The 25,295-nt window shown below is 37.4% G+C and overlaps 1 protein-coding gene across 5 annotated transcripts in view; it reads left to right on the plus strand.

Annotated features, from left to right (window-relative positions):
• The window catches only part of LIN9 (lin-9 DREAM MuvB core complex component), a 40,794-nt gene that overhangs the window by 8,585 nt on the left and 6,914 nt on the right, over positions 1–25,295 (plus strand). Inside the window, exons 2-11 of one of the 5 annotated variants that reach the window (XM_075706997.1) lie at positions 1,089–1,121; positions 2,160–2,254; positions 6,082–6,186; positions 8,119–8,252; positions 11,241–11,366; positions 16,074–16,231; positions 17,364–17,497; positions 18,497–18,616; positions 18,794–18,895; positions 25,206–25,286. In XM_075706997.1, coding sequence (XP_075563112.1) covers positions 1,089–1,121; positions 2,160–2,254; positions 6,082–6,186; positions 8,119–8,252; positions 11,241–11,366; positions 16,074–16,231; positions 17,364–17,497; positions 18,497–18,616; positions 18,794–18,895; positions 25,206–25,286 — 1,088 coding nt within the window. Of the gene's footprint in view, positions 1–1,088; positions 1,122–2,159; positions 2,255–2,776; positions 2,795–6,081; positions 6,187–8,118; positions 8,253–11,240; positions 11,367–16,073; positions 16,232–17,363; positions 17,498–18,496; positions 18,617–18,793; positions 18,896–25,205; positions 25,287–25,295 lie in introns of those variants that run through there. The other 4 variants (XM_075706999.1, XM_075707001.1, XM_075707000.1 and 1 more) reach the window with 4 other exon arrangements.

Raw genomic sequence — 25,295 nt, forward strand, 5'->3', positions numbered from 1 at the left:
GGAGTGCATCCTTTTAGAGGCAAGGATCTCTGGCACTGTGAAGTTAGTGGGGTTAGTACCTAGGTATAGCGCATCCACAAGAAAAGGAATTTCCAGACCTTTGGAGTCAGAAATGTTCTTGGAACAGCAGTTCCAAAGAGAAGCTGAAGGAGGGAGTGGGGAAAGTGAGGGGGAGAAGAGGATGCAATGCAAGAAGGAGTGGTTGCAACACTGGAACGTAACTGGAAAGATAAAGTTGATTTGAGAGAAAAGCATGAATTTGTGGAAGCATTGTCATGCAGACATATCTTTCCCCTCTGCTAATGCAGTTGCTTCAAACAGGTCATTCTTAGAGAGACATTTGAAAATTCCAGAGCATGAAGGACATAGGCCCAGTTTTGTCCTTCCTTGCCCAGAAGCACTGCAGAGGTCCTACAGATGCAGTGGAAGGGGAGCAGTGAAATTTTGATGGATGCATTACACAGTTTGAACAGTTCAAGCAAACTAAGGGTGCCATCTGCATTTATATCTCAATCTGCTGCCTTTCTGAATAAGGAGGTTCCACCAGGGGGCAACTAACTATCCATCTCCCTACTCGTGAACCAAGCTTAGAGAGCGTAAACTACTGCTTTCGTGGAAATGTTTGGCATTGAAGAATTTTGAATTGCTGGAAATAAAAAAAAATAAAAAAAAATAAAAAAAAGAAACCCAAAAAAAGAAGTGTTCATTACAGTTTCCTTGTCAGTTGTATAATATATTTGCAACTGCATCAAACAGGCAGCTGCATGGAAGTATGTAGTTTGAACATAAAGCTTGTTCAGAATTTGCTGTGTTAAACAAGAGTGCTCGGCATCTGAAGCTGTTTTGTAGTGTGAAACTAAAGGGAAAAAATGAAACATTAATATGGTTTCAAGATTTATTGGGTAATAAACGTGTAGTGCTATACTTCCTGCCATGGAGGGCGCACTGGGTTCACTCATTCAGCTGTGAAAGATTTAATATTAAATTCCACTTTCTGCCTAAGAATTAATTAAGAATGAGTAGATGCTGCATAGGTTGTATGGTTTGAAATAACTTATGATTTATGTGGACTTTTTGATATATTGCAGGTTCTTCAGCAAAAGCACTTGTGAGCTTGAAAGGTAAGAAATTAATGTGTTATTTACTTGTACCAATCTGACTTTCAGGTGTACTTAGTTTCCGGCTTCAAAAAGTTCAAGAAAATAACACCGAAAAAGGTTTCTTGTTGAAATGCGATTGGGTTTATTGTGGATATTCATTAGTTCTATAGACTAATAATCCTTGGTGGTTGAAACTACATATGTTGTGGTGTATTTAGACACTGCTCTTCTCGGTGAAATTCCTGAAATGTGTTTTTTCTTCCTAAGTACTGCCTAGGCATCAGGTTTGATGAGAAGATTGAGGTAATCTTTCCTCTCTTGAGGATGAGATAGGAAAAGGTTTCTTAGCGAGACCTGTACATGTGACAAAATTTACATTAGGAAGGAATTTCACACTCTCATTGTGTTTTCTGTCAGCAAGTTGTGGGCTAAATAAAAAAAATCTGTTTCTTGTATCTTTTTCTTTGGAATTGTCTTAATGAACACTCATATAAATTTTGAATGCTTATAATCTGCCCATCAATAAAAGTTTCTGTATCTATTACAAGGCTTCTATTACACAAGGAAGAAGGCATGGTTTGTTGAATATGTTGTAACTAATATAGGTTTGTTTCAATAAAATTTTATTTACTTGTTGGTGTGCCCCCACTTAATTTTTTACAACCAGAAGGAGGCCAGGTCTTGTAGAACTTCACCTTCTTCAGATTTCAGTTACAGCCACAGTACGGCTGTGTAGATGTGTGTCAACCTGGCAATGGAAGTAACTGATTCCACCAAGGCAGGTTTCAAGAAATCTAAATGTTGTGAGGAGTAAAAAATGTTTTGTTCATGTTTCTCCCTGTAATAAAAATCTCTTTCAATTTTCTTTTAATTAGTGTTCAGAACAATTTAATAAAAATATTGAGATCTAAAATCCATTTGTAGTGGAATCCAAAGAAGATGTTGCAAATAACAAAAAAGTATTAGTAGTTGATGATGTTATTGTAGCTCTTGGGTAGTAGTTAGTTAAAACATACATCTATCTATATGTATATTAATGACATGATTTTTGCACAACAGAGGGAAGTTTATCCAGTTCGTGGAATGAAAAGTATAATTCTCTGCAGAAAACACCCATTTGGAAAAGCAAGAATGCTGGTTCTGCAGTGGAAATGGTAAGAAGCAATAAAAAGACAACTTCAGCATTGGTAAAATACCATGAAGTGAATCAAATTTAAGGATCAAAAAACTTGGCTGGGATTTATAGTTTCATAATTTTCGAATGTTAAACTATGTCCTTCACAAGCAGTCTACACAGTTTGAATATGGGGTGAAAACATATTTTTTAAATGAATAATCAAACAAATGAAATTGCTGACCTTGTTCAAAATAGCTCATAATAATTTTCTCTCTTTTTTGTAAAGCAAGTGCTGTGTGAAACATTTGTACTGTATCTACCACCTTGAACTTAGGAATCGCCATTTCTGATCAAGGATTTGTTTTATCTCATGAAATATCTCACTTCTAATTATGGCTGCGAACTGATGCATAAAGAAAAGGAAAGGAAAATGTCATAATGCACTTCCATCATCATGCCTTCTGGGGGCAGTTTTTAATAAAAATAAAGGAATGTCAGTGAAATGTCATGTAGTATTCTGAGAGGTCTCATAGAAGACCTGACATTAAAAAACAATGTTGGGGTGGGGGAAAGAAAGGTAAGGAGCCTACAACCTCCAAGGGCAGGTGTCTGGTCTTTGGGTTGACCATTTCCCTCTCTCTTTTTGAAATATTCCATTGTTGTTTCCTTCCCCATTGTATCACATTCAAGCTTTTCTTGGCTATTCTCAACCTCCTCTACCTTACTGAATTATGTGATTTTGGTTTGGTTTTGCCACCAACTATATTGCACCCAGTGCCTTGTTTGTCTACATCTGTAATACTGTCTTTTTACTACACCGTGGAGAGTATATGAAATACTGTCTCAATTGCTAGGCAGGTCTTTCTCCCATACCCTTCTGGTGCTGCCTTCTTCTACAGTAATTGTGACCAACTTGCCAACTATCATCTGTTTCTTATTCAAATCATTATTTTTTTTATGAACTGCTTGTTTACTGGAAGGGAAACATTAGTTTGAAAACTATCGCACTTGCCTGCTCTGCGCATAATCAAAATACCTGAGCAGCATCCAGTAGTGCATTAAGCAATGGGACTAACATCTGTCATATGTAGCTTGTTCTATGATCTTCTCCCTGTAGAGAGAAATGTACACAGATAAGGTGTTTATTTTGGTAGGATTCACACAGATACATGTTGCTATGTGTTTATGCTAAAGAACGTAAGGTCTACAAAATGCAGTTCCAGGCAGTGACCAGAACTTTGTGATGGCCCTTAGCTCCTGCAGGAGTTCATGTCACAGTTTTCAGCTGTTCCCCAGGAATGCTCATCTTCTCACAGAAACAAGCCTTACCAGTAATTTAGATCACATGTGCTAAAGAACCAGAGTCACTAGCCATAGTATTTGCACGAAAACTTTGTGAATCTTTAGGAATGCTGGCTGTAGGTATTAAGGAGTCAAACTCTGAGTGTAGCTTAGTATTCTGTAGACAGCTGGGAGAAAGATCAGAGGATAGTCTGATGTGTTAGCAAGGGCCCGTGTTGCTGAGATGTGGTGTAGTCTTCTGCACTAGTTTGAGTTCCCTGAACACTGGAAGTTTTGCAGATATGTTGTACTGTTGGTTGAAAAATCCTTCCAAAAATGCCTGACCTATTTAGCTAACATGGATTATACCTCTTTGCGACGCTTGTTATTTTATTCTTGTGTGAGACACCGGCAATCCTGACTGATGAAACACTCTTATCATTTTGGATAGTTCCTTAGAATAGAATTTGGCAGCTTCTGTTGAGGGTTTTAAAATGGTTCTCTTGATCTGGATCATAGTATAAAGTTGAAGGAACTCTTAAGTTTTGTCTGGATTGTTTTAGCATTTGTGTTCCTGCGTTGGCACATGCTTTTCATCTGGTACAATGTCAGAAAATCAAGAAGACCTATATAGACATTTGGGAGAAAAATGTTGTTCTGGAACCAGCATCTCAAATGTCAAGACTAAAATATAATTGCAAATATTCAATAGGAACCTGGCTCTTCATCCTGTGGGCAGAATGCTGTGATTTAAAAGTCCTGGAGTTCTGCAGCGTAGGAGTTTTTATTTGTTGGAACAGGATTGTGAGTTGTTTTCTTGCTCAAAAGTTAGAATAGTTCCAACCTTTCTTTTTTAGGGTGATGGTTTGTCAAGGATGGAGAGATGTTATAAAAGAACATAAAGACATGGTAATTGAAATTTAAGATTGTTCTTAAGGTTTAGTGAATTGGAAGATTTGAAGAAAAGAACTTGATGTATCTAGGTGGAGAGAGAAAAACAACATTCATAATAATTAATGTGATAAACTAATTACTGTGTTAATATGATTACTGATGTTAATAATTACTGTGTTAATATGTGGGCACCATTTGGTTACCTTGCTGATATATAGTTCCTCTGTCAGTGTGTGTCTCTTTCCTGCTTTCTAACATCTACAGGGAATGGACGTTTTCTTCTGTGCTGAATGTGCTTAGGTGTCTAGCACATACAGGGCACTACTGTTACTTAAGTACACTTGTGTAGTTATATTTATAAAACAGATATAATTTAGAGTAAGAAAGGCACATTTCCCTGGGAAAGCTCCAGCTTTTCTCATGGCATGGGACAGACGGATTTTTTGCTACCACTAATTAATTTGATAGAGAATATCTCTTTTCAAACAGATCCTTTAATCAGTCACAAACTTATTAAATGTCTTTCTTAAGTGTAAATGCTTATTAGTGAAGTTTTATTTCACTTAAATTTATTTTGTTTCTGACCCCTATTAAGGGCTTATCTTTGTCGTCAGTATTCTTCACATTGTGGGTGTTATAGACTTCATACCCATATCAATTTGTAGCACTTTCACCATCTGTACAGAAAGAAGTGAAATCTGCATTTGTTCTACTTTTACTCATCACCTTTGTAAATAGTTTGAAATACAAGGAACACTACAGGGTGCGGTCTTGGGGTTCTGCAAAGGAGATACGTTTCAGTTGTGGCTGGTTCCTGCTCTGGGCCACCAAATCTTCATGGAAGGAAAAGCCACTTGCTCGCAGCATTAACAGCCAGTCATAGGTTACTCTTTTGTCCTCACTGAAAGCATAAGTTTTTTGTCATAGGGTAAAATGTTGAGGAATAACTAAATGGAAGTATTTTTTCAGGACATGTATTTGCAATATGGTTTCTTGTTCTCAATCAGCCTTCTAATTTTTCTTGAGCTGTAACATCTTAGCACAGAAGTAAATTTTAGTTAGCATAAATTCTAAATTCTTCTCTTTTCTGGTATTTTCACATAATTTATGAAAGCTTTAGTTTGATTCAAACTTCAGGTTCTTAGCATTTTGCAGTGTAGGCACTTTCAATGAGTTAAAACAACAAACCCACAACACTTTATTAGACTCATAAGAAATCCTTGCAAAAGAATTATATCTGGCTAATATTTTTACTGAGAACGTACCAAAACAAATAACACTGAATAAATTTTTTTTTGACCCAAACTTCAGAACAAACTGTTTAACAGATGTGCTTATAATCAAAGCAAGGACTATTTTAAGCTTAGATACACAAGTGTTTAGACACCTAACTCCTCTGGAAACAAGTGGGAGTTAGGTTCTAAATACTTCCATGGAACTGGGCCAGCAGTATAGTAATGGGTTATAGTTAGCATTGGAAAGCCTGGAATCTTAAATTCCTTCTTCTCTTCTCTCAGCCCTTAGATCTCTAACTGCTAGGAGGCACTATTTATTGTGTACCGTGTGCCTTAAAACTAATAGGTGGCAAGAGAAAAGGCATTCCATTTCTCTCACTGTGAATTCTGTGCATGAACAGAGAAATCAGATTTTTTTTTTCTTGTAATTCATTCTTAATTTTGATACATGCAGCCCTTCAGAAATTCAAAACGGAGTCGACTCTTCTGTGAAGAAGATGACAGACAAATAAACACAAGGTCACCCAAAAGAAATCAGAAGGTTGCGATGGTTCCACAGGTACCTACATGTATGCAGATATTTTTACCAAAAAGGGGAAAAAAACCTATCTGTGTTAGTTGAAAATTAGAATACATTTGCTTTTCAAGTTGCAGTATCAGTTTATGAATATTCTTGTGAGGAAAGCTGTTGCTAGGAGTAAGCCACAATTCAAAACAGATTTCTATTTTTCTTCCTCACAACTGGGTTCCTCAGTTTGTTTATGGGAGTACCTGTTCTTTTTGATCCTGGACATAAGCATACAGAGCTAGAAAGGATTCCAGACTAATTGCCCGTCTTGGTCCTGCAAACAATCATATCCTGTAGTCTGCATAAATTTATTCAGCTTCAGTTAAAAACTGACTAGGTTTCTTGCACTGACTACATCATTTAGAAGGCTGCTATAGAACTTAATTTATTCCAACAGTTAGGAACTTGCTCTAGATTTGTAGCCTGAATGTATTCATGGCCATCTATACCTTCTTGATCCTGTAATGATAATGTCCTCCAATTCAAACAGCTTGTTTTTCTACTCCTCCACTTGACCATCTACTCCTTGATATAGTATGAAAGAGCAGCTGTAATTTCTCTCAGCCTTTATTTGCTATGTTAGGCAGGGCAATATCTCTTAGTCTCAAAGAACTGGCTCTCTAGTACCTTTGTCATCCAAATCACTTCTCTATACCATCACCTTATGAGCCTGAATTTGCCACACTGGAAAAGTACTATTTGAATACTGGTCTTATTTGCCTTCTGAACTGTACTGTGCAGTGTCGAATGGGGAAGACTTAGCAGTTACCATTTTGCTGGGTCCATTTTGTCAGAGATGAGGACCATGACATTTCTCTCTATTGATTACCATGATTTCTTAACAGTAGAAAGGCCTGGTTAATGTTCTAAGCCCGGTTGGTTTGTACTTAAATGTCTGGTTCAGGAGGTCCAGTGGCTGCTAGATGAACATTTATGAGGGACTGCAGCTGCCATAGCTCACAGATTTTGCTGTCCTGCTATGCTTTGTTTCCTGGACTTCCAGTGGGAGAAAGGGGACCTGTATCTAGAAGGTGGTGGTTAAGCACAGCAAGAGCCAGCAAGGTGCCTAGCTTATGCTTTATCCTGTTATTGCTGCTATTAAAGGTCAAAATACTTCTGAGCGTTTGGAGAATGATAACAACTGATTATGGCATGGGCACTCAGTTAAACTAATATTCTCAAAAAGCTGTTATTTTTGCAAATAAGTTTTTCTTTCTGTCAATTAAGACAGCCATCCCTGGAACAAAATTATGGAATTATTTTTCTGTGGTCTTGTTTAAACACAGGTCTATGTATTATGCATGCAATCTAAGACAGTGTCTTCTGCAATTTATAAAATAGCTTTCAAATGAAGTTAAAACTTGATTGCTTATGACCCTGCTAGTTTCTCTTGCAGTTTTTCTAAAAAGCAGACACTCTGCTCAAACCTTTGGCTGTATTACATTCCTGTGCTAGCTTCATCCTCAGTTTAAGAGGAGTTAGCAAGAGTAGAAGCACTCTAGTGCAAATGAGGCAATTGGTGTTGCTGGCATCTGAGCTGCAGCATCATGTATGCTCACTTGAGACTGTTCAGTGGTGCCTCAAACTTTTGAAGTCTGTGTGTACTTTAGTGCCAACCTATTGTTGCCAATAATGTAGTTTAAGTGTTGGAAAATGTTTCTGTTAGAAGAGCTTTGTCCAGAGATAATTTCTTGTATTGATCCTGCTGAAGTTTGCCATCTCTTGTGTTTGATTGCATTGCTGATATAAAGCAGTAAGGATTATTATAGATCTGCAACAAAAAAAATGTCATAAAACAGTATGTGCAATTAAAATGTAACAATTATTAATGTGCAAACTTTTATCACGAAAATCTAATTTAATTATTTGAATATTGAAGAATGTTAGACTGCGTTTAACCATTTCCTTTATTTTACTACACAGAAGTTTAATACAACAATGCCAACACCAGACAAGAAAGCATCACAGAAGATTGGTTTACGGCTTCGTAACCTGCTGAAACTCCCCAAAGCTCACAAGTGGTGCATATACGAATGGTTCTATTCAAATATAGATAAGTATGTTTTGTTTATATAATTATCTCTTATTAGCATAGAAACAAGTAATTTTCTGAAATTGAGCTGCAAATTTCTATATATTAGTTAGATAGTCCAAAGTTTATTCTTACATTATTAGTTATTGAAAATTATTTTATTGGTTTGGTTTGTTTTTTTCTCTTTTTTTATAATGAGCTACCTACTTGGGTAGTTCCTTTGGTAGTCTTCTAAGGAAAGCCTTCCTTCATGGAAATAATTTTATCACCTCTGCATCTACCAGATATAAGATTTTATTCATAATGTTTTTACCCTCTTAAGCATGAAGTTATCAGAACACTCAGACTTTTTGGAACCCTTGAGTCAGTGTTACACATGGGGGATGGGAAGGAGACTGCTTCTTCATAAGGTGCTGCTTCCCTAAAAGCTGTAAATGTTAATTTTGGGTATTTCTTCCCCATCATCCTGTTTTTATTGTGATCGCTAACAGAGCTCTGCGTTGGGACTATTCAGCTGTTGTCTAGACATCAGCGTCCTTCTTGGATCTCCTAATCTATCTCCTAGACTGTTCCTGCAATTTGTGCCTCAAAGTCTTTGGCACTTGTTCTCTTAACGCCACTAGCAAGGTGGTGTGAATTGTTTAAAAGAACCATTTTAATTTAGTTCCTAATCATGAAAAACTAAAAATCTAAAATGTAAAAATCATCATTGATGAATGGAATCTTAGAATCTACACTGATTGGCTAATAGATGAAACACTAGTATTTAATATTCTAAAGAATGGCTTCAGAGTTAACAAGCATTCTTTTCCAGAATTTATTCATAACAAAATAATTACCTTTTTTCCTTCCTGTTTTAATCATGATTGCTGTGGCTGTTTTCCTTAGCTGAGAAGGCAGTCATAGCAACAGAAAAACATTTTAGGATATGTTCATCACAAGCAGAAAAACTACATGTCCATTTTAGTTAGTTTTAAATTCATCATCTGTAGGATTTAATTCCTTTGAAAGAAGTAGTCTTTACATGCTTTCCCCGCCCCCTTATTTGAAAAAACAAAAAAACAAAACAAAGAACCCAAACCCTACTTATTCCTAGTAGTAATTTTAATATGTGACATTTATAAGTATGATTTTTACAACAGTCCAAGAACTTTTAGTTTATTCTCAAATAATTGTCTGTGGAACTTTAGGTCTATCAGTAGACTAGAATTTGAGTTTAGCAGGTAATTCTGAAAACCCCTTTGATAGTTATCAATGTATGCATGTAATGCTAGTAAGATTTCATCACGTTAAGATATTATACCATAGTTTACTAAGAAACTACATATCTTCGGAAGAAAAATGTTGATGTATGTTGTTTTGAGTGATATGATCTAGATGTAATGAGAAGCTTAAAAAAGTTTAAAGCATAGAGCTAACTGTCAACTGACAAAATATAGCTCACTGTACAAGTCTCAAAATATTTTAATCAAATTGTCTCACCCAAAATTGAAATCATCAATTTAAATGCCATGTCTACTATAAGTTTTTGAAATATTTTAATCTCTACAACTATCATCTGTGATTATTAGATTATTGAAGCTGTTCCAGCTGGATTCTCTCTATGCTGCTGCAGAGGACCGTTTTTCTGTAAAATCCCATTGACTTCTGACATGCAGAGACTTCTAAAGAGCTACTTACTACTACAGTGATCACGGGCCTTCAGAACCAGAGGCAGCTGTAGCTTGCTTACACCATTTCCCAGAGCTTCCAATCTTGTGGACGCTGTGGGTTTACAGTTTGCCTGCTTAGGGACAAGTGATAGTAAAACCAATCAAATACGGATTTTCTTTCTCCAGAAAAACCCCAAAAGAGTTGTTCTTTACACAGATATTTTATGTTAGCTACAGTAAATCTGGATAAAATAAAACTTTTATACACTTCCTTGTCTGTTTCCTGAGCCTCGTTGCTCTTTATGGTTTCCTTTTCGCTTCTTGCTACAGCTGCAGATCCTTCTACTGCAAAATACTCTCTTCCATTCTTGCCCAAGCCTCCTTATCTCCATGCACCTTTCCTCTCTCCCACCACCCCACACACTCACTTGAAAGCAGTGTTGCTTCCAAGATCCTCTTTGTTCTGTGCTTGGGGATGTTCCCCTCTAAACCCTGGCACCCTGCAGAGTGGAGAAAAGTGGCTTTATCTAGGAGGCAGTTATTTTGTTCTCACCAGGTGAGATCTATTTCAGTTGCACATAGTCTTTAATGATTGACCTGCTATTAGACAGGCATATCCATTGCTGCTCCCTTGTCTCTTCAGCCCAAGAAGGATGTGGTACTACAAAGTAAAAGGCAGTCATAAAGCACAGAGATACAAACAGGTCGTAGCATCAAAGAGAAATTAATAAGTTGTGTAGGAAGGTCTCTGAACTGTCACTTCCATGATATTGATCCCATGCTTCATCATGGAGTCATAGTATGATAGAATAAAAGTCTCACCTGTATAGCTGTAGAGAATGACAAAATGGCTCAATTTCCTGTATTTTGGAACCCTCTGTTGAGAATCTGGGTTATAACTGAAGGAATTTATGAAAAAGGTACCGTCTTTCTATTTCTCAGTATCACATTGTCCCTTCCTTTATTCTCAATACCTTACCATATCTCTATGGTTTCCTTCAGTGTGTTGCAGAATCCTCATGACACTGCATTGGCTTTGCTGGAGTTTCATTTGGTGCCTTTATATACATTACAAAGTAGGATGAATACATATGTTTCCCTGTAGTAACAAGAGAGGGGAACATTTTTAAACATCACTGATAGTAAGGCTCAAATAGAACAGTAGTCCTGGAAACTTTGTGTCTTTGTTTTCAGTTGAATGTATTGCAGGTTAAATTTGTCCTTTGAATAGCAGTGTCTTGTTTATATGACTAATTTATACTTTTTGTTTTCAATGTATTCCTTATGATGGATGTTTTTTGGAATCTCATGACAAAAGTTTACTAAGTGTACTTAACAGAGGACCAATTATGTCTCAACAGACCGCTATTTGAAGGAGATAATGACTTCTGTGTATGCCTGAAAGAATCTTTTCCAAATTTGAAAACCAGAAAATTGACGAGAGTAGAGTGGGGGAAAATCAGACGATTAATGGGAAAACCACGGAGGTAATTTTTTTCTTTCTTTCTTTTCAACTAATAACTACATGTAGTTTTGATGTTACTGGAATTGTTCCTTCTAAACTAATTTTGCATGCAGGTAGTAAAGCAAAATAATAGCTGAGAGTAGAAAAACATGTTATTGAAAAGGTGTTCTCTGAGTACACATCCCGCTTCCCCACACACCCTATTCCTTACATGCATGTGTCCAGTCCACGTAGTTCTCATGAGCCTATACTTGAAATGCTCTCTTCCCACTCTACATAACTGAGTGTCCAAGCTAGGATATGTTGAAATTATCATTGTATCTTCTATGCTGCAGTGCTTCCTGGCATGGAAGACAGGCCAATTTTTCCACTAAGTTTTTTTTTCTGGCTATAACTAGCTCTTTATGGGGAAAACAAGTGCACATTTTCATCTCATTTATCTGAGTACTTTTTAAACCATTTTATAGATCCTCAACTTTTCCTGGCTTGGCTGCCAAAACAGACAGAGGAGAAAGTCACCCATAAAATATTGTACACTGTAGAGAAGCAGCCAGAATTTAACGAAGGGCATAGTTTTTTCCTCTAATTTAGAATTCTTAATTCTTAAACGCACTGATTCAGTTCAGCCTTTTCACAGAACCTATACAATTTAGCCTAGAGAAGAGAAGGCTCAGGGAGGACCTCATCTCTATGTATAAATATCTGAAGGGAAGGCATAGAGAAGATGAGGCCAGGCTTTTTTCAGTATTGTCTGGAGACAGGATAAGAGGAAATAGGCACAAGCTGAAACACAGGAGGTTCAGTCTTAACATAAGGAAACACTTCCTTTTACTGTGAGGGTGACTGAGCACTGGCAGAGGTTGCTCAGAGAGGTGGTAGAATCTCCATTTTTAGAGATACTTAAAGGCCATCTGGACATGGTCCTGGGCAGCCTCCTACAGGTGACTCTGCTGGAGGGGTTGGAGCAGATGACCTCCAGAGGTCCCTCCCAAACTCAACCATCCTGTCATTGTGTAAGATCAGGAGAAAAATGTATAAGTAGTGTTGCAGAAATAAAAGACTGGTTTATTTATGAAAGTACGAACACTAAAGCACTGAATCCATTTCATAGATCACTGTGCTGAGTCAGATTATATTTTGTCTGATGGAGGCTATTTCATCTCCTATACCTATAAACAATTTTACATAACTAAAGATTGCCAGTCAAGGTAAGGGAGCAGAACCAGCTTTAAAAATAGTTCCTTTTGGAAAGGTGTTCATATCATTTGGGCTTAACCGAGATAGCTTTTCATTCCTCTAGCATCATGCTTCCCACTGAGAGGAAAATGGTGTATTTGGAGGTTAAATCATCACTTATTCATTTGATTTTTGCCAAAAGTTGGGGGGACGATGGCTTGTTGGTTTGGGTTTGGGTTTCTTTGTTAAGCTGTCATACAGTTAGTTTTTTAAAGAGAGAGACTCGTGCCTAAGGAACCACAGGTCTAAATGGGCAGGAAGTTTTTATCTGAATTCTGAAGTACCAGTATTTGACTGGATATAGAGTCTTGTTTTGTTAACCAAAACTTGACAAGTTTTTGCTTTTTATCAACGTAAAATAAGCATTCCTGTTTGCTTTTCACTTCTTTAATAATTTTAAAAAAAACCCACTTATTGGTAGTCTTTTTCAAGATGTCCAGAGTTTTTGGCCTTAGTTCTAAAAGATTTTGAATTATTCTAAATCATTTGAATGCTTTTTCAAGATAACTGTCATCTACCTGTAGAGCAAAGGTTTTTCTTACATTACTATTCTGTTAGAAATTTTGTCTGTCTGTCTTCATCATATGCAAGTAAGCTAAATACCATGTCAATACTGATATCTCCCCATGAGGGAAGAAAAAAAATAAGACATTTTACATCCACAGTGTTGATGGCAGAGGATAATAATGTCTCTGTGTGATAGCTGTGCACGTGGTTGTCGTCTTTTTTTTTTAATTTTGTTTTAAATATATTGTAATATTTTCTTATGTCTGCTGCTACTTTAAATGTCCTATCACACCATCAACAGTGTGGTTGATTGGCACAACAGTATTCTTCATGGGAGCCTGCAAAGCTTGTAAGATTCCAGTAGACTGTGGGGAAAGATATGCTCCAAGGAAAGGAAGAGGTAATAGTTAGTATTGTGTACTCTGTATAAATTTAATTGGGGTTGTGAAATAGCAATGGATATGAATTAAGCTCAGATATGCTTGTTCTGCCACTATATGACGGTGATGATTCCTCTGTTTGTTCAAATTCTCATGACCAAGGCAGAAACTGAGAAGTATGTTCAACCTCTTAAAAAGTCTCTACAGAAAACTAATGAGGTTGCAACGTGATCTGTACCATAGTTCTAATCTTCATTTTTTTTCATAGGAATGGCATGAAGATGGGATAACCTTTATTAAAAACATTTGGGGGGCGTGGGGTTGGAGATTTTCTTTAACAGAAGCCAGAAATATGTTGCAAATACTTTCTACATCCATGACCTACAGCATTCAGAACAGAGGCATTTTAAGAATATCTGAGCTAGCAGTAAAACAGTAGCTGCTGTTGTAGGGACCTCCAAGGTCAGTGATTAGTATATTAGCATTTGAATTTGTGTTTCTAAGAGCACGGGTCAAAGAACATCAGGCAATATCTGATGTTCCTGATGTTAAGACCCTGGACATTGATTAGAAGGACTAATATTATAGTCTGTGTTGCTATTTTTTTCTTGTCTTGCTGTGATTATTCACTCTGTTCTCCTCAATGGAATTGAAAAGCTCTGACCTGTATTTTGCTAGTTCATATTCACAGCCCATGGCAAGCATAATTTCAGACTTCTTCCTCCCCAGTAGTAAACAGGAAGCAGATAGCATCTTTAAATGAGAATATCCGAATAAGCTTAGCATAAGTCTCCCAACCACCATCGTTCTCTCTCTGCCATATCCCTTTCCAGATGTTTTGAATTCCTAATAAGAGGATCATTAGGCAATACACAACTCCAGGTAAACACATTCTGCTCTTCAGTGGTGAACTGGTGAGTGGGACACGCACCTACAGTCGCTCAATCTACAACACAGTTTATAGACTGTACAAAGGCTAGTGTTGACTTCTGCGGTGATAGTGATTGGAAAGCCTAGTAAAGGAACCTTCAGTGCAGTGCATTACTGCACCTACCTGACAGAAGTACATCGCAGCTTCAGTTCATTCCTGCTCGTTCTTTTTTTAATGTCTCGCTTAGGACTAAGATCTTATTGTGTTAACACTGTACACACTGGACAAAACAGATGGTCTATGCTCCATATAACTTAGAAACCATGTATAAGATAAAAGGCAAATGATGTATGCATTTAGACAAATGAGTGTGAAACTACTGGTCAATATGAAAGAAAGTGGTCTCGGCATCCTAGCAGCTTAGTTCTTATGATCTTCTCATACGTGTTGCAAGGAAGAGACATTTTGGAGAATAGTGAAATGGCTTTGTGGAACTCTCAGAGTGAGGGGTATACAGAAGAAAACATGAAAATGTTTATTTCGGCATATAATAAGAGAGTAGTAGAAGCAGACTTGGAAATAGTACCGAGCAGTCAGCTCCTGAGTGAGAGATAAATAACTGAGAAAGATCTTGAAGGGGTTTAAAAGAGAAAATCATTTGCAGTGTAGAAGGGGGAACCAGCAGAGGAGTTGTCAGTGTCTTCTAAAATAACCTCATAAAATAGGACTTTTTACTAATCAGTAATCAATATATAAATGTATGAGTTCCACAGAAAATGTTTAAATTGCATTTGCCTGCAGTAACGCAATTAGCAAAGGTAGTAAATTATTTGATAAACAACTGCTTCTGCAATTAAGCAGACCTACAATAGCATCTGTACTCCTTTTTTAAAAGACTTATTTCATTGACACAAAAATAATAAAACTATTTTTAATAAGGGAATCAGAGATAGGATCGAGTCCTTAATGTCTTTATGCTTTCAGTATCTCCCTCGTGCATCATGCCTGTTCAGTAGGTTAAAAGTGAAAAATGAATAAACCCAAGTAAGGACTTTGGGCGTAAGTCTTTCATCTTTTAGATTGCATTTTAAGACCCCCTGCAAAATGGGGGAGGGGACTGCTAGAGATTAGCTGAACAACAGCCCAAGTTCAGACAAATTTGTATTTTTACTATGATCGATCTCAGAACAATTCATCTGCAGAACAGAGATTTTGTGGCTGAGTTTTGCTTGCATCTGGGCAGAGTACAAGAAACAGAGAACTACCCTTTCATACCAAGTTAGTTTAATTGAGCTGCTGAGCACATGTGAAAGGGATCTACTATATATCAGTAAGTGATGGCAGCCAGAGACCTCACAGTAAGTCCTTACATGCATTGAACTGGTATTCAGAGTAGACTGGATGTGGGACCTGCTTTAGCTTTGTTATGACACCAGGTGGATCCCTATAAGCAGAAAAAGTCCTAAAAAGTTGTACTCTTCGGATACACTAATGTAAACAGCTAGCATTCCTGAGTATTATTTTGAAATAAACTGTTATTTTAGGAGTGATAATTCTGGGGAGTAAGACTGTCTAAATCTGTTCAACGAAATCCTTTTCTCTTGAATGCTTCACCCCAAGCTTTTTCTTTTTCCCTCACTGATTTGTAAACTATGCATATTTATCTGATGTGTCTTCACATATGTATGTTTTCAGTGCTGACTTTTAAGTATTGTTTTACCTAACTGTATTACAGGTGTTCCTCTGCATTCTTTGAGGAAGAGAGGTCAGCATTAAAACAGAAACGGCAGAAAATAAGACTTTTGCAGCAGCGGAAAGTTGCAGATATTTCACAGTTCAAAGATCTTCCAGAAGAAATTCCGTTACCGCTTGTAATAGGAACAAAAGTTACAGGTAATGTCTTGAAAACAAACAAACAAAAAAAAACCAGCTAAGTGTTTTGCAAAGATTTTAGCAAACCATAATATACTTAGTGCACGTAGTTAAAATAAATTTAAAACATCAAAAAACATGTTTTTATTGTTATCTCATTGAGAAGGTGCTTGTGAGGACTAGCTAGTATTTTTAAAACAGTTATATGGGTTTTGAGGTACAAACTTAGTATGGTTTTTATTTCTGCTGTTCAAATTGTAGGTTTTTTTTTTCTTATGTCTAGTATATCTAACAAATCTTGGAGGGAGAGATGCTTAAATGCAAAGAGCTGAGTGCTGTCTGAAAGTTTAAAATCTAACCTAATATAAAACTTGAGCTTTATTTTTCCATAAATATAAAATATCTGTTTCAAAACAGGTATTACATTTGATATTGCAGTGTAGTTGGACATGTATACTAAACATGACATTGCCTTACTGAAAAACTTACACATAACTGAGGAAGGAATATTGCTAAAAACATTCCACAGGTTTTGTCTAATTTTATAAAAACTTGAATTCCTCTGTCCTGTCTGTTTGTGATCCAGATGCTTTTCACTTAAGCATGGTATCTCCCACTCAAGCCACTACTGTTTGTTGCTTTTTGCATTCTTCAGCAACGCTGCCCTTAATTCTTGCTGAAGAGCAGGCATGCACAACACTGCCTCTCCTCACTCTCCTAGAGCTGTATCCTTGAGCTGCATTCCTTATTGTCTTTTGCTAAATATGCACTCATCAGTGGAAGTGATCAAAGAGAAATGGTATGCAAAATCATCCGGAAATTGACTTTTGCCTGCAAAATCTGTCTGTCAGGTATTGGGTATTCAGTAGTATTTTATTTAGACATAAGTGTAGTGCTAAGGATTAGACTTGGGAAATACTTGACTTGCAAAGATAAATTTGACAAAAATTTGGATAGTATTTCTACTGTATACAATTATTTTTCTGGGTTTACTTTTTCATTTAATCTGTGGGTTTTAAATATACACATAAGGGGTTATTTGCAAAAGATGTATTAAGTCTGTTTACTTGCAAAAGATGTATTAAGTCTATTTTTCTCAATGGTATCAGAACATTATAATGTTTGGTTTATTGTTCTTTCTTTTTTTCTTAAGCACGTTTGCGAGGTGTCCATGATGGGCTATTCACTGGACAAATAGACGCTGTAGACACTCTTAATGCTACATACAGAGTGACTTTCGACAGGGCAGGTCTTGGAACACACACAGTCCCAGATTATGAAGTTCTTGTAAGTATCAATGACACATTCTTAAAATAGCTGTAATAAAAAATAAAATAAACCTACAACTATGTTTTAATCAAAAGGAAGACAATTCAAAATATTACATCCAGGTGGTTTGGCCATAAAGAAAGAAGAATAACAGATGCATGGGAAATTCCAGGGGAATGAGCTTCTACTGTTTATGCTTTTTTAGAACAGGATAACCCTCTGATAAAAACATAATGGCTCAGGCTGGAATAATTTACTAGGCCTGCTATTTATAGGTTATTATAATAGTCTGAGTTTAATATGAAGAAATATAACAAGTAGTGTAAGATCCCAAAGAAAATTCTGCTATGGGTTCCTGGCAGGATTTGCAGAAAATGTTCAAGAAAACCTGCCCCTCTGTAATTTGCCAAAGTCTGGAAAAGCCTCTGGTAGTCACAAGCAAGTATCGTGAGTTGATTGAACCTTACTTTGAAACTTCTTATGGTAATGAAGCTACCTGTGGGGATGTTGCTTTGGTCAAACAATTTGGGATTATTTCCTAGCTCATTGGCTTTTGTACCAATTTATAAGCTCCAGGAATTGTTCCTGCCAAACCATCTGACCTAGACTTCAAGCTTTTCAGAGGACCTCATGTTCTTTTCGATCTTCTGTAGTGTTGAATCTACTAAGGGCCCATAATTTGTCTAAGAACTAGTCTCTGTCATGATCTGAGTTTGAAGCCTCTGCTGAACTCCTGTTCAGTCATGATTTGCCTGCAACTTGCCAATAGAATTTTCTGAAATGCTCTCGCAGGTTTTATTTAATGTGATGCTGTAACACTTTGAAAACTCCAGCAATGGAATACAATTTTGAAGCTCCTGCTAGCCCAAAAGCAAAATGTTAATCTTTTAACGTTTTTGGGTTTGGGGCGTGGATGGGCATGGCTAGTCCAGATTCCAGAAATGAATTATGTATTCCAAGAGGTGTGTAAAATTAATTAATCTGACAGCTGAAGTATATCCTTCCTTTTCCTTACAGAGTAATGAGCCTCATGAAACCATGCCAATTGCTGCCTTTGGACAGAAACAACGTCCTTCAAGGTTCTTTGTGACCCCTCCCCGATTGCATTATACACCTTCACTCCAGTCTCCAATTACAGTACGTTACTATTTTTATGTAATATTAATCATTGAAATATTTTCTGATACATGTTGAAGCTGTTACCTTAAACAGTTTTTGAGATTAATTTTCCGAGATAAATAATTTGGCAAGATAAAAATTTTACCAAATCCCTCTAAAAATAAGCTATTAAATTAAATGTTCTTTCTTGTATAGGACAGTGATCCTTTATTAGGACAATCTTCGTGGAAAAACAAAATTTCAGGCACAGATAGTGAAACACTAGGAGGCTTTCCAGTAGAATTCCTCATTCAAGTGGTAAGTGTTAACAGCAACTCTTAATTTTGTGTATTGTCCTTTTGTTCTGCCAATTATTCTGCAGTTAAATGGCCTTCTGTTGATTTGTGACAGATATGGTGATATCCAAATGAACTTTTGAAAAGATGTTAATAACTTTTAACCCCTCCCTGCCCCTTCTTAATTTTCTCACTTGTCCATAAGCTTTCAAATATGCTGCTCTTCAGACTGCAGGAGGGGCTTATGTCTCCAAAAGTGTGTCTTATTTTTTCCCAGCTCTACCACTTGGTCTAAAAAAAGATATTATTTCTACCTGCAAACTTTGTACTGTGCTAAGACTTCTTTTTCATTTAAAATATACTTGCATTATGCAAAGAACATTTGCCCATGTGCATGATCTTATATTGTATAATATTGTATTTTGTTATGTCCTACCCTCTTGGAGAAGAAAAGAAGCACTCTTTTCCCTGAAAGCAAACATACATGTTATAAGAAAACTATTTTTTGTCTTCATCTTATGAAAGAATTCCTCAGTTATTTTTGTACACCAGTTCAGAAGAGGCACAGTCAAGTAACGCTAGGAAGCTGAGATTTATTGAATATCAAAACTCATTGAAGCAAGTTACTCTTCAGGATGTTGGAAGAATGTAATTGCTCATGTTGGCTTAGCTTAAGATCTATGATTGAATTCTTTAACAACGAAAGCTGGTTTGAACATGCTAAAGGAGATTGGAATGATCTGTGTTTAAAATACTAAGAACTGAGAAATAACATTGCTAAATGCTTCTCAAATTTTAAAGTGTATGTAATTGGTCAAAAGAATCAAGTTGTGTCTGTAGCTCACATGAGACACTAATATTTTGGCCGTTCAACATAATGAATTTTATTTGACAGAATGATCCCTTCAGATTTTAAGGGGAAACTTATTGTATGAAGCTAACTTTGAAAAAGGTGGCTTGGCATCTAGCTTAGCTAAGAAAATTCAAAATAGATGTAGTTGCTGTAAGATTAATTATGTTAAAAATTGAAATACACAAAAGATACGGTCTTTTGTTTATGCTGCTAAATTGTGTCTGCAGCTGATCTCCTTGAGTCACTGAGTATGAGCAATGAAACTGGGTAACAAAGTTGTATTGAGCTTTACAACTATTTAGTGCGTCGAGTTGATCTGTTTATGATATGGTTTCTGTATTTTATATCTGAAAATGTGTGATTTCTCAGTCACATTTAGTGGTATATTATTACTCGTTCTAAGGAAATCTGAGTTTTAAAAGTGTAGGCCTCTTGCTTGTATTAGAAATGGTGGCATTTTACAAAGCTATTGCATTAATATGTATTTTTGCTTGAAGATTGTCAGAAGATATTGAACAAAATGAAGCCACAGATTTTTGGCATTTGTTTATGTGAGCATCTTAATACTTTATCCAGGTTTTTGATAAAAAAATCACAAGGCTTAAAAAAAACATTTATTGAAGGACCATGCATTATTTTTAAGCCTAGCATCGTAAGCATTTTAAGTGTCAACTTTTTTTATTAGAAGTTTAACGATGGTACTGAAATTTGGTGTTGTGAAATACGTGAGACTGGTGAATACTGATTATTGACTGCACTGCTTTCACCAGTCCAGAAGGTATTTTTATGTTAAAGGTGACCATTGAAGATGTTCTAGCCTTTCTTATACACTGGTACAGTAAAAAGGTCAAAGCCCTCATTCTGATTTAATGGCAATTCAGGAAGTAAATGATCAGAAAATGTTTGATTCAAAGAAAATTTTCTGGAGAACTATTGCTAGGCAATTATTTATGATACCATGAATAAACAATTTCATGGGAAATCTTTATTTTGGACAAAACAGAAAAAATGCAGCACACCTTGAATAAGGTTTCAACCCAGCCCCTTAGTTCTCTTTTACAGGTTCTGAAATTAATTAGGAACAAAAGGAAGCGTAGCCAAAATCATGTGCAGACACTGACAAATAAATGTTAGGGATATTCTCTTTACGTATAACTTGCAGTTGTAAGCAAACATTGGGACTTGTAACAACTATTTTAATCATAGTTCTACACTGGTAAGTCTTAGTTTTTCTAAATCTTTATATTAATTTCTACATGTTTACATTTTGGCATCAGAGACTGCTATTCTTTTTGGATTTTACTGTGGACAAATATACGCATGTTAGGAGACGAATGGCTTGAAAATTAACATTATGATATTAAGAATAAAGTCAACAAGAAACAACTAATAAATCTAAAAAAAAAAACTCTTTCATGCTTACATGCCACTTGTAATGTATCCTTAAATAGTTCATAGGCTATACTGCATGTCAATATTGACAGATTACATTCTTACATTCTAGTCAGTATTAAAATTTGGGGGATGTTTTTCCAAGTGCTCACTACAGCTTTTTTTTTTTTTTTTTTTTTTTTTTGGCCTTCCCCCCTCCCTTGCCCTTCCTCCCTCCCTTGCCCTTCCTGTTTTGTTTTGGGAAAAGAATTAGACTGGGAAGGAACCAATCTAGGACAAAACATATTGCAGGGTTGCTGCATGTCCAGTAGAGGGAGTATGTTCATGCAGCGCATTCGGAAAAGTGAATCCGTGTCTTCCTGATTGTTGTGGAAAAAGGAAAATGCATGAGGAAAAATCTAAAAATGAATGCTGGTTTTTTGACAGTTTTGTGCTTATGAAAATTTTGAAAGTATTCCATAGTAAGTTATTGCACACTTTACTTTGAAATGTTTGTGTTCTTATAAATACTCCTTTAAGTAAAAATGAAATCTAAAGCACAAATCTAAACATAGTGGTTGGGTTGTTCCTTCATCTCTTTTAATGTGGAAAAACATCGTACTAAAACCTCATTTCCAGTTTAATGAGAACTATAAACTATAACAGTAAACAGGATGAGTTATGCTGAAAAAAGAGCTGTTAGGCAAGAATTCCTCAAGGAAAATAGGCCTGAGCTGAGTCAAAGCATTCACTGATGATACTGGCAAATGAAAATGGAAGTCTATTCAATAAAATATTCCAATGAGAGAAAGTTGGTAGACATCATAGATACAGTGAAAGGTCAGAGTTTCTTGTAGAAAGAATCATATTATCTTGATCACTGGAGTATATCTGCAAATAGGATGAATATAATATAAAATTGAAGCTCATGAACTGGAGAACTAGGGCCCTGCATCCTCGAATACGTGTGGACATCAGCGTGGAAGTAAAACACCAAATACCTTGCAAATTTTGGGGACAAATAATATATTCTGCATTAAGGTGGGGACTCACCAGCCTCATCAAAGAGGAGGCCTTAGACATGTTAGGCAGTTGCTGGATGGAGATGAGCAGAGTTTGACGAGTTACTTTTTGGCAGCAGTGGCAGATGGTGTACAGTGCTTTCCTTCCTCCCAGGTGTTTTTTTGCCAACATGAGCATTAATGTGGTGTGTTAGAAACTAGATCAGAGAGATAATCCAGCTCACAAGTAACAATTTTAAAACTTTTTTTTTCTTGCCTTTTCTGAATTTATTGTTTGTCATTATCGGTTCCCTGATTGGATTCTTCACATAGCTGCAAAAAGTGCTGACTCAGCACAGGCATTGGGGGACAGCACAACGACAGAAATGAGCAGCTAGAATTGGAAGAGTGATAACCTACACAGCATTGTCTCTGTGCGTCTGACCATGGCTTGCCATCCGTTCATAAGATACATCTGGGAAAGTATTTGTGGTAGAAAGAGAGAAGCATTGATGCTGTTTTACAGGTCTGGTTTACAGGTCTGTCACTTGGAATACCGGTACAGGCTTCCTGCTGCTCACATTCAGGAATGATGACAGTGAATGGAAAAAAGATACAGAAAGGGCCACAAAAGTTTAGGACATCAAGAGCCTTTTATGGGAGAGGGGACTGGAAAGGCTTGGCTTGTTTTTAGTCTAGTGAAAGAAGGGTGGAGAAGAAACGCTTCACCCTCTGTGAATAAACAGGGATAAATACTAGGAGGGAGAGCCTATATTTAGCTGAAAAACAGCTTTGGCAGAACAAATTGCTATGAAGTGAACCAGGATGCATTTAACATGGAAATTCCAAGAAGATTCATAATTAGCTGAAAGAGGTCCTGAAACAATTTTCCATTAGGATTTGTGAGGACCAGAAACCTAGCTGCTTTAAGACTGAACTTGAAAATCAACAAAGGAGATGATATATAAACAGATTTATGTTGAACTATTTCTCCCAGTTCCATGTTCCACTACTAGAATGCAGTTAACCCCTTTGCAATTTATAAAACCTGAAATCTTGGCTCTGTTTACATCAGTAATAAAACTGTTGCTGGTTGTAGCAGAGCTAGGATTTCTTTCATGGCCCTAGAGACTATGAATAGTTTTAGGAGTGATGTGTGTGTTGAGAGCACTCCCAGTGACTTCCACTTTAGCCTGCTAGGTCCCAAGGGCAGCAGAAACAGGGTATTCCCATTATGAAAGAGGGAAATGGAAAGCCCACAGTTGTTGTCTATAAAATAGATCCAATCTCTATACCGAATTTTACTGCAGGAGTGTACACAAAGGGCTGGTGCTCGGTCAAGGGCATAGCTGAGAACAGGCTGAGAACTGTATGAAAAAAGGTATGGTAAGGTGAGTGATATTAACTGTAGTACATGATGATAACACCCTTCGCTTTCCTTCAGGCTGCAAATAGAGAAGATTCTTCAGCCTCTAGCTAGCCATAAATTATATTTATGAAAGATTATGGAGCGGTTCATATTGAGTGAACTCAACAGGCAAGTGCAGATCAACCAGGGGATCAGGCCCAGCCAGCATGGGTTCATGAAAGGCAGGTCCTACTTGACCAACCTGATCTCCTTTTATGACCTGGTGACCTGCCTGGTGGATGAAGGAAAGGCTGTGGACGTCATTTACCTGGACTTTAGCAAAGCCTTTGACACAGTCTCCCATAATATTCTCCTTGGGAAGCTGGCAGCTCATGGCTTGGACGGGCGTAGTCTTCACTGGGTAAAAAACTGGTTGGGTGGCCGAGCCCAGAGAGTAGTGGTGAACGGAGTTAAGTCCAGTTGGCGGCCGGTCATGAGCGGTGTTCCCCAGGGCTCTGTTTTGGGGCCAGCCTTGTTTAATATCTTTATCAATGATCTGGATGAGGGGATTGAGTGCACCCTCAGCAAGTTTGCAGATGACACCAAGCTGGGTGGGAGTGTCGATCTGCTGGAGGGTAGGATGGCCCTGCAGAGGGACCTGGACAGGCTGGACCGATGGGCCAAGGCCAACTGTATGAGGTTCAACAAGGCCAAGTGCCGGGTCCTGCACTTGGGTCACAACAACCCCATGCAACGCTACAGGCTTGGGGAAGAGTGGCTGGAAAGCTGCCTGGCCAAAAAGGACCCTGGGGGTGTTGGTTGACAGCCGGCTGAACATGAGCCAGCAGTGTGCCCAGGTGGCCAAGAAGGCCAACAGCATCCTGGCTTGTATCAGGAATAGTGTGGCCAGCAGGAGCAGGGAGGTGATTGTCCCCCTGTACTCGGCGCTGGTGAGGTTGCACCTGGAATCCTGTGTCCAGTTTTGGGCCCCTCAATACAAGAAAGACATTGAGGTGCTGGAGCATGTTCAGAGAAGGTCAACAAGGCTGGTGAAGGCTCTGGAGCACAGGCCTTATGAGGAGCGGCTGAGTGAACTGGGGTTGTTTAGCCTGAGAAGAGGAGCGGCTGAGGGGAGACCTTATCACTCTCTACAACTCCCTGAAAGGAGGTTGTAGTGAGGTGGGTGTTGGTCTCTTCTCCCCAGTAGTTAGCGATAGGATGAGAGGAAATGGGCTCAAGCTGCGCCAGGGGAGGTTTAGGTTGGATATCAGGAAAAATTTCTTTATGGAAAGGGTGGTCAAGCATTGGAACAGGCTGCCCAGAGAGGTGATGGAGTCCCCATCCCTGGAATTGTTTAGAAAGCGGGTAGATGTGGCACTTTGGGACATGGTTTAGTCTAGTCTACCCTTGATTGGTTTAGTGTGGACTTGGTAGTGTAGGTTAATGGTTGGACTGGATGATCTTAAAGGTCTTTTCCAACCTAAACGATTCTATGATTCTAGTCTTCCTATAGGGAATTTTGGCTGATGGATTTTTAGCATTCTCCAATCTAGGGCACTTGAAAATGCTTTAAAAATCTGTGGAAAATCCATTGTTTAATTTGAATTAATTTTTATTTCTGCATCTTAACTTTGATGAACAACTGAGAAATGTATCTTAAAATGATGAAAGAAACACACATTTTATTGTCTTGAATTTCTGTGGCATTTCAAAACTGCTTAAGGACCTATTCATTCTAAAAATAGTTCCTTTGTTTTAGACCAGGTTATCGAAAATCCTTATGATCAAGAAAGAACACATCAAACAATTGAGAGAGATGAATACAGAAGCAGAAAAGCTGGTGAGAATA

Source organism: Pelecanus crispus, chromosome 3, assembly GCF_030463565.1.
Source record: "Pelecanus crispus isolate bPelCri1 chromosome 3, bPelCri1.pri, whole genome shotgun sequence".
In the NCBI taxonomy this organism is placed as follows: Eukaryota; Metazoa; Chordata; class Aves; order Pelecaniformes; family Pelecanidae; genus Pelecanus; species Pelecanus crispus.